The sequence below is a fragment of the Lethenteron reissneri genome, chromosome 41, assembly GCF_015708825.2.
Source record: "Lethenteron reissneri isolate LAM-NWPU_2019-01 chromosome 41, ASM1570882v1, whole genome shotgun sequence".
Classification (NCBI taxonomy): Eukaryota; Metazoa; Chordata; class Hyperoartia; order Petromyzontiformes; family Petromyzontidae; genus Lethenteron; species Lethenteron reissneri.
Window position 1 is genome coordinate 3543221 of NC_083819.1, and position 14078 is coordinate 3557298.

The 14078-nt window shown below is 49.4% G+C and overlaps 1 protein-coding gene across 1 annotated transcript in view; it reads right to left on the minus strand.

Annotated features, from left to right (window-relative positions):
- The window catches only part of LOC133352620 (hypoxia-inducible factor 1-alpha-like), a 65339-nt gene that overhangs the window by 11055 nt on the left and 40206 nt on the right, over nt 1-14078 (minus strand). Inside the window, 2 exon segments of the mRNA XM_061568376.1 lie at nt 9342-9448; nt 13357-13697. Coding sequence (XP_061424360.1) covers nt 9342-9448; nt 13357-13697 — 448 coding nt within the window.

Genomic DNA, 14078 nt, shown 5'->3' on the forward strand with positions numbered 1-14078 from the left:
TTGAGAAAATGTTACAAGAAATGTTAACAGAAGAATGGTGTTGACAATTCACTATGTAACACAATTTTTGTTCCTGTGTTATTTCTTAATTGCTTATGCCTAAAAAGTATAGAAAATTGCTATTATTCCCTACAAACTTTGCTTTTGTGACCAGGACTTTTTGTGAAGGAATGACACAAATGCTCACCACGTTTTCTCATTGAAAATAGGTCAATTTCAAACTATCACTGTCCTAGTCACAAAACTAAAGTATGTGGGAAATAATAACCATTATCTGTACTTTTGAGGCATAAGCAATTACGAAATAACACTTAGTACTCACTTACTACTTACTGCCCAGGAACAAAAAAGAACACTTTCTAACCAGAGGGAAAAAAATAGATATAATTGTAAAAAAAAATTGTTACACGTGTCTGTCCTTTTACGTCATCTTCTTTGATACCCGGAGATGCGCACAAATCTGGGAAATTGCCAGGAGATGGCGGTAAAACCGTGGGCTGAATCCGTGTGGGCGAATTCTGTGTTACCCTCCTCGTATGCAGGTTTTTTTTATCTCTCTCTCTGGGAGTTTTTTTTCTTTCCTCCCACCCAACCGCCCCCAGATGAAGGCAAAAAAAACCAATCATATGAAAATGAAACGTGGCGATGATTTCCTGGGAGAAATGAGCGGTGACCTGGCCGAGAGATTGAGCCGTGTTTTTTGGTCGCCTGCTGCAAAGGTTCGCGGTTCGAACCCCGTGGTCACACCCGGGTGATTTTTTTAAATTTTTATTTTACTTTTCCGCCTGACAATTTCCACGTGATGAGCTCGCCTCGTTGGGGTATCAATTTGTGGCGAGGTCGCTTTTGAAAAAGAAGTTACATATCTCAGTGGGCTTCACCGAGGTAAGATATTAAAACAACGTTTCGTTTTATTTGTATATTTTTACCGTGATTTGTTTACCTTTCCTATAATTTTCATTCCTATCATGTTTTTATATTGTTTATTGTTGTAACGTTCTGACCTGCCCCTACTGGATGTCTGTGGAAAAGAGCTTTATAGCTCATCGGATTACTCCTCCAGTATAACTATTCATTCTAAACACTGCCAGTGGATTGACCATAAAAGACTTTGTGCCTTCAAAGCGGTCGTTAAAAAGTGACCGGCAAATTACTTAATTGGGCTCAACCACATGGCACAATCACCCCCCCCCCCCCGCTCTCTGTGAAACACGAGCGCCTATTCGATTGCTTCGTGGTATAAGGATGACGCGAATGCCGCGTGTGGCCTTAACGCCAAGTTCAATTCAACTGTGAACGTGCACTTTACGAACCCCATGTTCGCCGTTTCGCATCTCTCAGAAAATTTTCGGTCATTTGCTGTTATTTTCCTCCGGCGCCGCTGAACCCGCGCAGATTTCTGGTTAGATGTTTTGTTGCTATTTCATTTATACCTGATGATGATTGCTTGTGTTGCAATCGAAACGTCGTATGCTATTATTTAATTTATTATTTTATCTTTATACGTGACTTTACCGAAAGAACCAAAGAATAATTCCTGCAGTCACGAAAGCTCCAAAATTAAGATTGAGCCTTGAGGTCGTACGAACGTGAAATGGGGCCGCGCGGTTTGACAAACACAGCGGTGGGCCGGTACCAAACAATTTTTTTTTGCTTCCTCCAAATCAGGCCCCCCCCCCCCCTTCTTTTTTTTGGGTCCACAGTAATCTGGGCGCCACATCAGACGAGGCACACGATAATATCTCAAGAAACATACGGGAGAGAATTTTTTTTTTGAGCGCAGACACAGCAACACTGCTGGATTCTTTGTCCTGAGACCACAAGTCTCGGTGCCGTGGGCAAAGGCCAAATCAGATAACGAGCAACAGGCTTAAGAAAAAAATCAGCCGAAGCGGTTATCTATTTTTGTTTAACATCATCTTTGTTCCTTATTAAGGGTTGAGAGGACAAGCTCCCCCCCCCCCCAATTCCCCCATTAACAGATTGCACTCGAAGTGAACACGGACAGCTTTCGAGTTAAAATTACTGGAAATTACATAACCCTGAAAGAAAGTGGCGAAGATTTCTCGAGTGCGAGTTTTGCAGAAACGTGATCGCGAGGCAAATCGTCGTCACCAGGGAATGGCATTCCTAGCGGCCGGGCGAAGTGGCACATTCGGCCGCTAATGAGAGTGCCCGTGGCCAGATCACGCGGAATGTCCCCGATCTCGTCACACGTCGTAAGCCAAGCAGGCTGCAGCCTGGATAGCGCTTGCACAGGTGACCACCGCAATGATGTGCAAAAGACAGTCGAGGACAATGCAGTGAAAATCCACTTCCCCCCCGCCCCCGCACCCCTCACCTTCACCAACCCACACTTACCATCGTGGTGAAATATGGTCAAATATCCATCATGGCCTGCAACACGTGGGGAAGCGCCCATTTAGTGGTGGAGTCACAAACCGGGCCGTACCTGTGCCCTGCTCCGGTCTACACTTCACGCCTTCATCAACGTGACGAAGTACGATTGAAATATCTCAAAAGCGTGGATGGAGAACCTCCCCCATGCCCTGCTCTCATGCCCGGCGATGCGTGGGGGAGGCCATAATCCAGCAGCTGATCGAGAGAAACAAAAAAAAGAGAACCCTCGAACGTACGAGTGCGTGTTCACGAGTGAGGTCATCGATTGGACAAGAGGTCACTCGGGTAGTAGTGCACAATCGTTTTTTCTTTTTTTGCCGCAGGGAGACAGACAGCGGGGAATAATGGCAAAAGAACGGTGCATTCGTTTATGGCCAGAAGGGCACTTAAAGCAATACAATTGTCTTGTACCTTGTTACGACCTCGATGACCTTTTGCCCCTAAAATCGGTCCTGCCGTCGATGGTAGGATAGCCTGGAGTCCACGTGACCACGACAGCATTTGGATTCTGTATGTAAGCATGTTTCTATGTATGTTGAACTTATTTCGCACCGTCCGTGGCTAACTATGCTAATCGGAGGTGCGGGTCCTGCTGCCAGAGAAAGGTTCTTAAATACCCCAACAACAACAACAACAACCGCCATTCGCGACTAAGTGCCGGTGACGTCGCCACAGCGCTTGTGCCAGGCTAGGTGCAGTTTAAGACCACTAGAAGTGTCAAACGCCCACTGGCAGGAGGTCACGGGACAGACCCAGGTGCCATGGGTTGACTGAGATGACTGGCCGATCCACACCCCCCCCCCCCCCATAGCCAACGCGTGTCCACCCAGCAGTTTAATATCAATGGCTTCACCACAATTATAGAAGGGGCAGGTCACGCGCGGTGGGGTAAGGTGTCGGTACGGCCACCTCCTGCATAATTGGCCAGTGTGGAAGAGATGGAAAAAAATACCCTCCAAGAGAGGGCTTTCCGGAGAGATCCCTACAGTTGAGGATGTTGCTTGCGCCTGCAGCGGCAGATTCGGGCACTTTCAGGGGCTGCGCCTTCACCTCGTGCCCCAGAGAACTCAAAACAAATGCCACTGGACTGACTCCTTTCTTTGACGAGGGCGGGGGGGGGGTTGTGGGTTAGAGTGGAACGTATTTACTCTGAAATGTCAAGATGTTCGATAGCAACTCACCGGAACGTGACCTGTTGCGCACTGGGTTTGTTCTGCAGCCGCGTAACGTAACGTAACGCGCATGCAAAATGCCCTGACTGCAAGACATCATTTTCTCGAGTTTGTTAATGCTCCGTTGCGCGCAACCTTCAAAGCGGCTGCAATATGTGAAGGCAAATTTTATTTGTTGTTGTCACAACCTATCGTAGAGATGCCAAACACGTACGTGTTGTTAGCATTTTCGGCTGAGTAAATGTATGATGTGTAAAACGGTCTCAGTGTTAGGTAACTATGATGTTCACACAAGAAAATGTGTCCAGTGGTGATGATTATCATAATTATAATGATGATGCAAATGGTGATACAATTTATTATTTAAGACTGCTGCTGATGATGATGTCTATTTTGTGGCTGATGTGGATGATGCTTCTGCAGATGCTTTCATGATGAGCGTTAAGTCTGATTCGAATGCTGCTGCACCTGCAGATGACAATGGTGAAGCAATGTGATGGTGATGACGATGATGCAAAAAATCATGATTATAACTATGTCTGTGATGATGATGACGACGATAAGACAGATATGATGATGATGATGATGTAAATGATGATGACAATAGTCATGTCTGTTGAACATTATGCTGCAGATTTCAGTTTCATTTACTAGGTATAGCCCTGTGAGCCATGCGGCTCTTGAATGATGATGTCATCTGTGAGGATAATGACGATGGTGGTGGTCGTGGTTCTGGTGAGGATGAGATATATTTCCAGCTCCATTCACCTACCAACCACTTGCACACACACACACAAGACAGGGCAGGTATAAATACCAGTTGAAACTGATGAGCATGACTGAGAATCTCACTCAAGATTGGTTAGCTTGTAGTGAAAACTGGTGCAAAACACGAACCACACGTACGATTTGCCATTTAAATTGGTTTCATTTTGTTATTTTCCCAATAAAATTATTTAAAATAAAATCAATAACATTATTTAATGAAATAATTTTAAATATACTTTTTTTCAATGAACCCATTTTTGTTTTGCTGGGTGGAGACAAAGGCTGGGAAGATTTTTGTTGTTTAGCTTGCCCCATTGTTTCCACTGCTGTGCCAAGAAATTTAATCCATGACCTTCTGGGTTGCAATTCCAGCACGCTTCCAACCATTGCACCACGGCAGCTTCCCAACCTGAACTAAATGTGGACTTAATTCAGCATTTATTTGGCAGAAAATGCTCATTACTGTGAGCTTCAGCTTAAAAGATGTTCATTTTTAGATTTTTCCATGTTGCAAATAACAGGATCATCTTCTTCGGAGTGCGGTCACGGGATGTTCCTCGGCTATTAAAACGTTGGGGAATAAACCAAGCGATGTTAATTCTTCGCAAGAAGAGGCCCAAAAGTGGGCCACGCTTATTCTTGACAGAGTTCCAACATTCTACTCGCCGTCTTTATTTATAATGTGAAGCCGCGCACAGATGGAAGGCACCACTTGACATCCAATTTGCCTTTTTAGTTTTCCTTTTTCTTCTCTCTCAGCTAAAGTAAAATGTGAAGGTGCAGCCCTGCAATTGCTCTCTCAACGCCACTGCTGGTGGAAGAGGAAACCTCTACTAGCGTGAGAAACAGAAAACGTATTTTTTTAGAACTGCTTTTTTGTTGTATTTCGTTTGTTGTCCTTCGATCAGCACCTCCGATAAGCACGGTTGGCTACGTACGGTGCGAAAGAAGTTCAGCGTACTGTAAATAGGAACGCACCTCGACAGGATATTGGTTTGGGCCTACTCTTTCGTGCTGACCAGACGTCTTGGAAGAGGTGGGAGTAGAAATGTTGCCAACGCAGCCGCAGAGCAAATCCCTCACTTTCATAATCAACGATTTTTGGGTTTAGATCGCGTTTATTTATAAATGTGTCGTAACCCTCCACCACCCGACACGGCCAATCAGTAAAAATGTGTCACGTTGACAAAGACAAATAGTTCACTGCTTTAGCCCACCGGTGTGTTGAAGCAACAACATTTACAATTTGAGTACGACGTTTCGCTGGTAATTGCAACCAGCATCATCGGGCAATTCGCGAAAGCCTACGTGTTAAACTCCCTCACTTTCGCTTCGATCTCCTGGCACGGCAGTTGAAACGATGGTGCAAGTTTCTTCAAATCCTCCCGCCTCTGTTCACCCATCGAACTAATAAAAATCTTCCCCAGGCAATGGCAACTGCGTTATATAGCTCTTTTTTTTAAGCGACCAGGCCACAAATGATAGTTTAACGAAGTGACTTATCACGTGGACATTTCTAGCAGCCAAATGCTCTGAACGCGTGTAGATTCCAAATGTGGAGGGAAAAACTGGAGGACCCGGAGAAAAATCCACGTGACCACGGGGAGAACATGTATGTATATATGTTGAACTTCTTTCGCACCACATGTAGCCAACCGTACAAATCGGCGGTGCGGAGAAAGGACAACAAACCAAACACACAAAAAAACATGCAAACTACAAATATGCAGCAGGCGTCAGGGTCGAGATCGAACCCACGCTCTCCTGCTCACCAGGCGAGGTCGTTAACATCTCGCCACCATGGAGCCCATCAGTATGCGTACACCACAGTTAGGCAATCAGCAGGTTTGTTGGACTGGGGTAAAGCGTGGATACTCCCACCTCGTCCATGTAAAGCACATGCACCGATACTCGCTGTTTGTATCGCGGCCTGTGCAACTGTGATTATCACTGATATCCGCATCGTGTATCTGGGCCATCGCAGTACGCCAATTAAATGGAGCCTAACAGCTTGTAGGGCCCTTCCTGCTGAAACAGTTAAACTATATCTCTTTAGAAGACGTCTGGTCAGCATGGAAATAGGAGGCCAAATATCCTCTTGAAGGCCTCTTGAGCAGAGCTTGTTTTTGGAGGGGCTCCCCCCAACAGCGATATGAGCGAGCAATAAAAAAGACAAAGATCCCCCGTATAGCCTTAACAAACTGTTGGGGCAAGTGCTATTAGCGAGCACCTATGAAGGCCGGCACGGCACATGAGGGGGTGAGTAGCCAGCGCCACGCCTGGCCGCCTTTGTCTCACTCGTGGCGATGTTTACACACCGCACCAGGTACTCATTTGAGGCTGAGTCGACCTAGGGGAGGCCCAGGACCGATTCGGATAATCGTCGCTGGTGTGGGGCCGTGAGCGGGAATCGAACTCGGGTGGTAGGGTTTGTAGCGCAATGCGCTCCACACACGCACACACTCAAAACAATCGTGCAAAGTTTATCGATTAGAGTCCCTGCCCACATTACTCAGATTTTACTTCATTTTACAAAAATCCATTCTAAACTCTCAAAAACTGCAACCACAAAAAAGCATTGAAGGAACGAGAAGAGAGTTTGGAAATGTGTTTTTTTAAACTGTAACATTAACACCTGAGGACGGCTACTTGCGTTGTGGCCGAAACGTCGTGAGAATTATTTTATTATGTTTTATTTTGTTTATTTTATTATTTCCATTCTACGTGACTTTACCGAAAGAACCAAGAAGACGTGAACATTCATATTATTGGCATAGGCCAAAGGACATAGACCGTACAGAGCTCATCGCCACCACACATGTCTGCTGCCTTCTGGCCAACAAGAACTCCAGCTCTGTTGACTGCACACTCACTCACCGATGGACAAATTCAATTTCTTATAATTCAGGTGTGCACCGTGTCGCGATGTAAACATTTACAGCCCTTTGCCAATTCACCACGGAATGTAAGGCCTCTCCATATTCCTCCAGGTCGGTTAAGCAAGTGCTGGTTGAGGGATTACCCAGATCCAGCTCATACATTACCAATGATGTTGAGAGCTGTGGCCAGGAACTGAACTCGGGTCACCGGTTTCCTGATACAGCACATTCTCATTTTAACATATTAAATTGTTAAGCCACGGATGAATGCACTGCATTTTAAAATATACATTTTACTTACTGCGTGAGATAACAGACAATTAAGGCAGCAGATATGAAACAGCTAAATACGTCTGAGAAACCTATCTTCCCTTGTCGCTCTCTCCCACCACCACCACCACCCACCGCAAAGATCTTCATCGCCCAAACGCAATAACAAAAAACACGGGGGGAAGGATTCTCTATTCCTGCACTTGTTAGCAGATGAGAGTAATGACCCGTAATCCTGTGTAATTGAAATACAGCTCCCCAGCTTTGCAGTAAGCTGGATTTGGGTCTCCTTAGAGGGCTTATTGCGAGCTGCTACTTCGCTCTCTCCCTGAACATGGTTGCAAGCGAGAAAACATTTTCCAGCCCAATTTAAAGCGGGCCCCTTATGTACGCAACGCTGCGGGCACAGGACTCCGAGACGAACCCATACGACTTTTCTGATTTCATTTCGGCCGATCTTGCAACTGAGACTATATCCTGGTCTCTTGAGAGCGACCCCACGGGGGGGGGGGGGGAGGGATCGAACCCATGACCTTCTGTATACCAGGCGAGGTAGTTAACATCTCACAGCATAGCAGCACATTCTCCACTCACTAAACTCACCTGCACCTCACTTATTCAATCATCCTACTCATCCGCCTAATGATACCACACTCGACACTCACTCGTTCCAAAGACAAATATCCCCCGTATAGCCTATAACAGACTGTTGGGGCAAGTGCTGTTCACCAGAACCTATGAAGGCCGGCACGGCACACGAGGGGGTGGGTGACCAACACCACGCCGGGCCGCCTTTGTCTCCCGAGTGGAGCCTCTAACCGGGTACGGTTTAAACGCACGGTGACGGCACCGTCAAATATTGCGCAGCGGTAACGGCAGAGCCTAGCGGGACGTAAAACTTCGCACAGGAAACCTGCACACACGGGGGATAGGGGGGGGGGGGTGCCCCCCACACTAAACCCCAAAACAATAGCTCTGCCCCCCTCCACCCCCAACCCCACTGCACCCCACGTCTCTCCCGACTGTGGGAATTCCTGTACTCGACAGGAAACTCGCCACAGGGAAGAATGCATCACGTAGGCCGACTCCGCGCACTCCACAGCAAGTGAAACGCGACTCGATCGCCGCGCCAAGGCAGTGGCAGCGTGTTCCTCGTGCCTGCATCGGGTTTGTTTTGTTCAAGACACTTAAAAAAAAAATTTTGCCGGCGACCAAATCAAATGGGATCTCGCCGCACCGACCTCGTGACATCGGGGAAGCCAAGCAGGGTTGAGCCCGGACAACGCTGGGATGGGCGACCACCAAAAGTGCCCGTGCGGTTGGCACAGGTGGCGGCCGCGAAGGCACCGCGCTACCAAGGAATCGGGGGGATCACGGTAGCGAGACGTTGACTACCTCGCCTGGTATACAGGAGGTCGTGGGTTCAACCCCGACCTTGACGCCTGCTGTATATTTGGAGTTTCCACGTCTCTCTCTCCCCGTGGTGACGTGGATTTTTTCTCTGGGGTCCTCTGGTTTTTCCCTCCACATTTAGAATCAACATCACGCGTTCAAGAGCATTTGGCTGCTATAAATGTCCACGTGATGATAAGCCACTTCGCCGAGCTATCATTTGTGGCCAGGTCGCTTCTGAATAAGAAGCTAATAGCTCAGTGGGCCTTTAGCTGCTCGAAAAAAATAGTCTAGTTCACAGTTTTAAATAGTTGTCGTGACGAGCATGGCGTGGGCGAGGCCCTCATCCAGCAGTGGATTTGCGAGAAGGTACCGTCGCGAGCGCACACACAGCCGGGGTCGTGCCGGGGTCGTGCCGCGCCCGGCCGTCGGGTGGCCGTGCGGACGCGGCGGCGCTTACGGTGGTGGTGGGACTTGGTGACGCGCTCCGCGTCGAGCGCGTGGTAGTACTCGTACACCGAGCGGCCGAGCAGCTCCTTCGGGTGATACCCAATCAGGTCGGTTATCCTACGTGCACACGTACACACACAAAGACAAATATCCCCCACGTGTAGCCTTAACAGACTGTTGGGGCAAGTGCTGTTAGCGAGCAGCGCCTATGAAGGCCGGCACGGCGCACGAGGGGGGTGGGTAGCCAGAACCATGCCCGGCCGCCTTTGTCTCCCCAGTGGCGTTGTTTTTACAAACTGCACCAAATACTCCTCTGAGGCTGAGTCGTTCTAGGGGAGGCCCAGGACTGGTACAGATAATCATCACTAGTTATTAGCCGTGAGCAGGAATCGAACTCGGACCGCCGGGTTCGCTAACTGCTACACTACCGCTCCCCACACCACGCATGCACACATGCACAGACACACACACATGCACAGACACACACACATACAGACACATACACACGTATACACACACACACACGTACACACGAGTGGCTGTGACTATTCCAATGTTTAGCTCCACGCTTCTACAACTGCATCAGGACACCCCGTGTGCCATAGGCGCATCGAGATGGGGGCATAAAAGCACCGCACGACAGCGAATAGTGCTGCACAGCCCTCTGCTGCATGCCACGTATAGCCGGCGTGTTCTTGCAGCAGAATAAACTTTTTGAGCTTCTTGAGGAGCTGAATGCGGTTCCGGTTGTGAATTCAAGACACAGTGCGGCCTGGTCAAGGCACGGGACAACCCACTCTACGCGGTAGTAGATGCATTCCAAAAAACGGGGCGCACAAAGCGTAGCATGGACCGCACGATCACCCGACCCACAATGCACCGCACGAGAGACAGCTGCCTGCCGAGCAGTGCGTACGGCACACACAGTACACAAACGTTGTCCCACGTCCGACCGCATAGCCGCATCTGGATGAATTAAAAGCGCATAACATGGCGATTTTCGGGGTACGCGGCACGCGGAAACGCACCGAGCGAACCCGCGTACAGCGAGGGAAACCCGCACCGGATATTTGCTCCCGTCAAACGATGTGAGAATTGCGTGGCGCGGCGCGAGTTGCGAGGATTCGTGTTCTGTTTAAGTTGAACCGTGTGCGAGCGACAGACATCGAATTGACCGCTAAACTACTAAAGAATTATTTTTATTTGACCAGGTAAGGCGCAATGAGATACACAGCTCTTTTTCACTAGCGACCTGGCCACAAATGATAGCTCAGCTACGTGGCTTATCGCGTGGAAATTTCTAGCAGCCGAATACTCTGAAACGCACGTTGATTCCAAATGTGGAGGGGAAAACCCGGAGGACACAGCGAAAAATCCGCACGACCACCACGTATGCATGATGAACTGCTTTCACACACCGTACGGAGCCAACCGTGCTAATCGGGAGGTGCAGGACAGCAAAAATGGGGAGAACACGGAAACTCCAAGCGCGGTGGTGCACGCGCACAGACGAATGAATGAATGAATCTGAGAGATTTTCCTGTTGCTCTCCGTTGTAAGTCAGTACGTTGAACTTCTTTCATGCCAGGCAAGAGAGATAACATCTCCGAGCCATCGTGGCACTCCAAAGAAAATATTAGAAAGGGGGGGCGGGAAGTGGGGGGGGCAGGTGTAACGGCCGAGAGCGACGACGGAGCGGTCACCGTGGAGATGGACGTGGCTCCATCTCCACGGTGGACGCGCCCCCAGGAGACGGAGCCACGAAATCGGCTCGCGCCTACGCTGCCGGGTGGACCGCTGCGTCGTGGGACGGCGAGAGACGGCGGCGGCGGCTTGGGGAAGGCCTCTGTCCAGCTGTGGATAGATCATGGCCGCTGCTGCTGCTGACGGTGTTAGGCATAGCCCGGGGGAGAGGCTTTCCATGGTGACTGCAGCTTTGTAATACACTTAGCAAATTTTAGTCACGGATGGTTTTTATTTTGTGTTTGCATTGTGAATAGACCTTTCAAATGCATATTTGATGTTCGGATCGGTTTCTGAAAGTAAATTAAAAAACACAGAGGCATGACCTGCGCCTTTGTCATTGAGACAGGACAGTGGCTGAAGCTGTATTGGAAAGAAAAAAAAAGACACATCACAGAGTCATCTGAGAATAATTTTCAAACGTCCTTTTCATTAAGATGTCATTAAATCTCTGCTTGCATCTCAACGTCATCGTCGTCGTCGTCATCATTATCGTCAGCCATGATCAATCCACTCCTGGATGAAAATATCATTCAATCTTTGTTTGCATCTCAACGTCATCGTCGTCGTCATCATCATGGTCAGCCATGATTAATCCACTGCTGGATGAAAATATCATTCAAACTTTGTTTGCATCTCAACATCATCGTCGTCGTCATCATCATCGTCAGCCATGATCAATCCACTCCTGGATGAAAATATCATTCAAACTTTGTTTGCATCTCAACATCATCTCGTCGTCATCATCATGGTCAGCCATGATTAATCCACTGCTGGATGAAAATATCATTCAATCTTTGTTTGCATCTCAACGTCATCGTCGTCATCATCATCGTCAGCCATGATCAATCCACTACTGGATGAAAATATCATTCAAACTTTGTTTGCATCTCAACGTCATCGTCGTCGTCATCATCATGGTCAGCCATGATCAATCCACTGCTGGATGAAGGCCCCCTCCCCAAGCCGTCGCCACCTCTCAAGATCTCTGTGATGTAGTGATCCACCCAGCACCAGCTAGCCTCACCATTCCTTGCACAATCGATTTCATTTCTTCAGCCCTCCATCAATCCACCGCTAGATGAAGGGCTCTGCACACACCGCGTCGAACATCGGGGCTATATGACCATACTTCCCTACGCTGGTCAGCGCTGGCTCGTAAAGAGGAGGGGGGGGGTAAGGGGGGGGGGAAGCTCAAAATAGATTTTGGTAATTACCCACCACTGATGTTAGCCGTGCCCTTACCCCACCCCCACTTCTCCGCCCTGACAAATTGCCACAATTCAGGGTGGCAATTCAGTTAAAAACTAAAAATAAATCTCTGACTGGTTTCTGAACGCCGTTGCTGTGGCCACGCGGCAGCGGCGCTGGCGGCCACTTGCAGCTGCGGAGAGGTCGTGTGAGCCCATTTAACACACGACCCAAACGGATGGGAGCAAGTTTTGATTTAAAGCTTTCGTGACTGCAGGGATTCACATTCTTGGTTTTTTTGGTAAAGTCACGTAGAAGGGAAATAATAATCCTTACACAAGCGATTTGACACCTGCAGAGCGAGGGATCGATATTAAATGATTAATCGACGCACCCTTACACCCCTCTATATATTTGACCGCGACCTCCCGGTCATTCGCCGCACCCCCGCGTGTTGTCCGGATGAATGGGGAGCGTTTGGCGACGTGACGCTAAAATGAATCAACAAACGCTGGGACAGAGACTAAAAAGCCGGGTGGACCCCACGCCGCCGTTGTCGCTCGACAAACTTGCGACCAGCAACGGCACAAACTACGGTGGCAAGGCTCGTCCACCACCACCGCCACCGCCACCACCGCCGGAGAGGGGATCGGGAGATGCGCCGGTCCCGACCATGGCGGCTACATGGACTGGCGCATCGTGAGACCAAGAGAGATGGCCACAGTCGAGCGGTTGGTGGAGGCCCTCATCCAGCAGTGGAAAGATCAGGGATGACGATGATCACAGTGATGATGCACGCACAGGAGTTCGAACATTTATTTTCTTTAGAACTGGGTGGCCAGCACTACGCCGGACCGCCTTTGTCTCCCCCAGTGCTAATGTTTACAAACCGCGCCAGGCACTCACGTGAGGCTGAGCCGATCAAGGGGAGGGGCCTCAGCACCGGCGCAGATAATCATCACCGGCGTCGGTGGCCGCGAGTGTGAATCGAACTCGGGCAGGCGGGCTCGTCGTGCGCGCGGCACGCCAACCGCTGCACGACCACCACGCGCGCACCAGGCGTGAACCACCCTCCCACACAGCGGGCCCACCTCTCGTCGCAGTAGGTGAACTTCATGTCCATGGCGTGGCGCGTCAGGAAGGTGCGGCTGTCGAGCGGCGTCTCGATGCTGGCCGGGTGCGGGATCGGCGAGCAGAGCAGCACCAGGCAGCTGGCGGCCGGGATGGACGACGCCCTGGGCACCGACGGCGCTCCGAGAAATGCGCGAGGCGATGCCTGTTGCTGCTGCTGCTGCTGCTGATGATGAAGCTGCTGCTGCTGCTGTTGGTGTTGTTGATGCTGCTGCCTCTGTTGTTGTTGCTGCTCCATCCCGTCCGGGAATGACCCCGAGGGGTCACCGCACACGCGCATGTGACCCGTGCAGTGCAGGACCTGCGTGGTGGTGCACGCACGCAGACGAATTAATGAATGAATCTACCAGATTTTCTCGTTGCTCCCCGTTGTATGTACGTACATACGTTGAACTTCTTTCGCATCGCACGTAGCCAACCGTGCTCATTGAAGGTGCCGGGGGGAGGAGGGGGGGAAAAAAACTAAACACAATTTCGCTAAAAATAAATAACCAGCCGTAACGCCCACACGTTCCCCCATATCTGCCACTCCAAATACTTGCATGTAAATGTTTTTGTTTACGTGTCAAAGTATTTATTTTTTACACATCCCATTAACCGCACGGCCTTCTGGGCATGCACCTCTTCAGCAAGCATTGGTTTAACGCTCGAAAACTCTGGACGGGTTTCGACATGCAGTGTC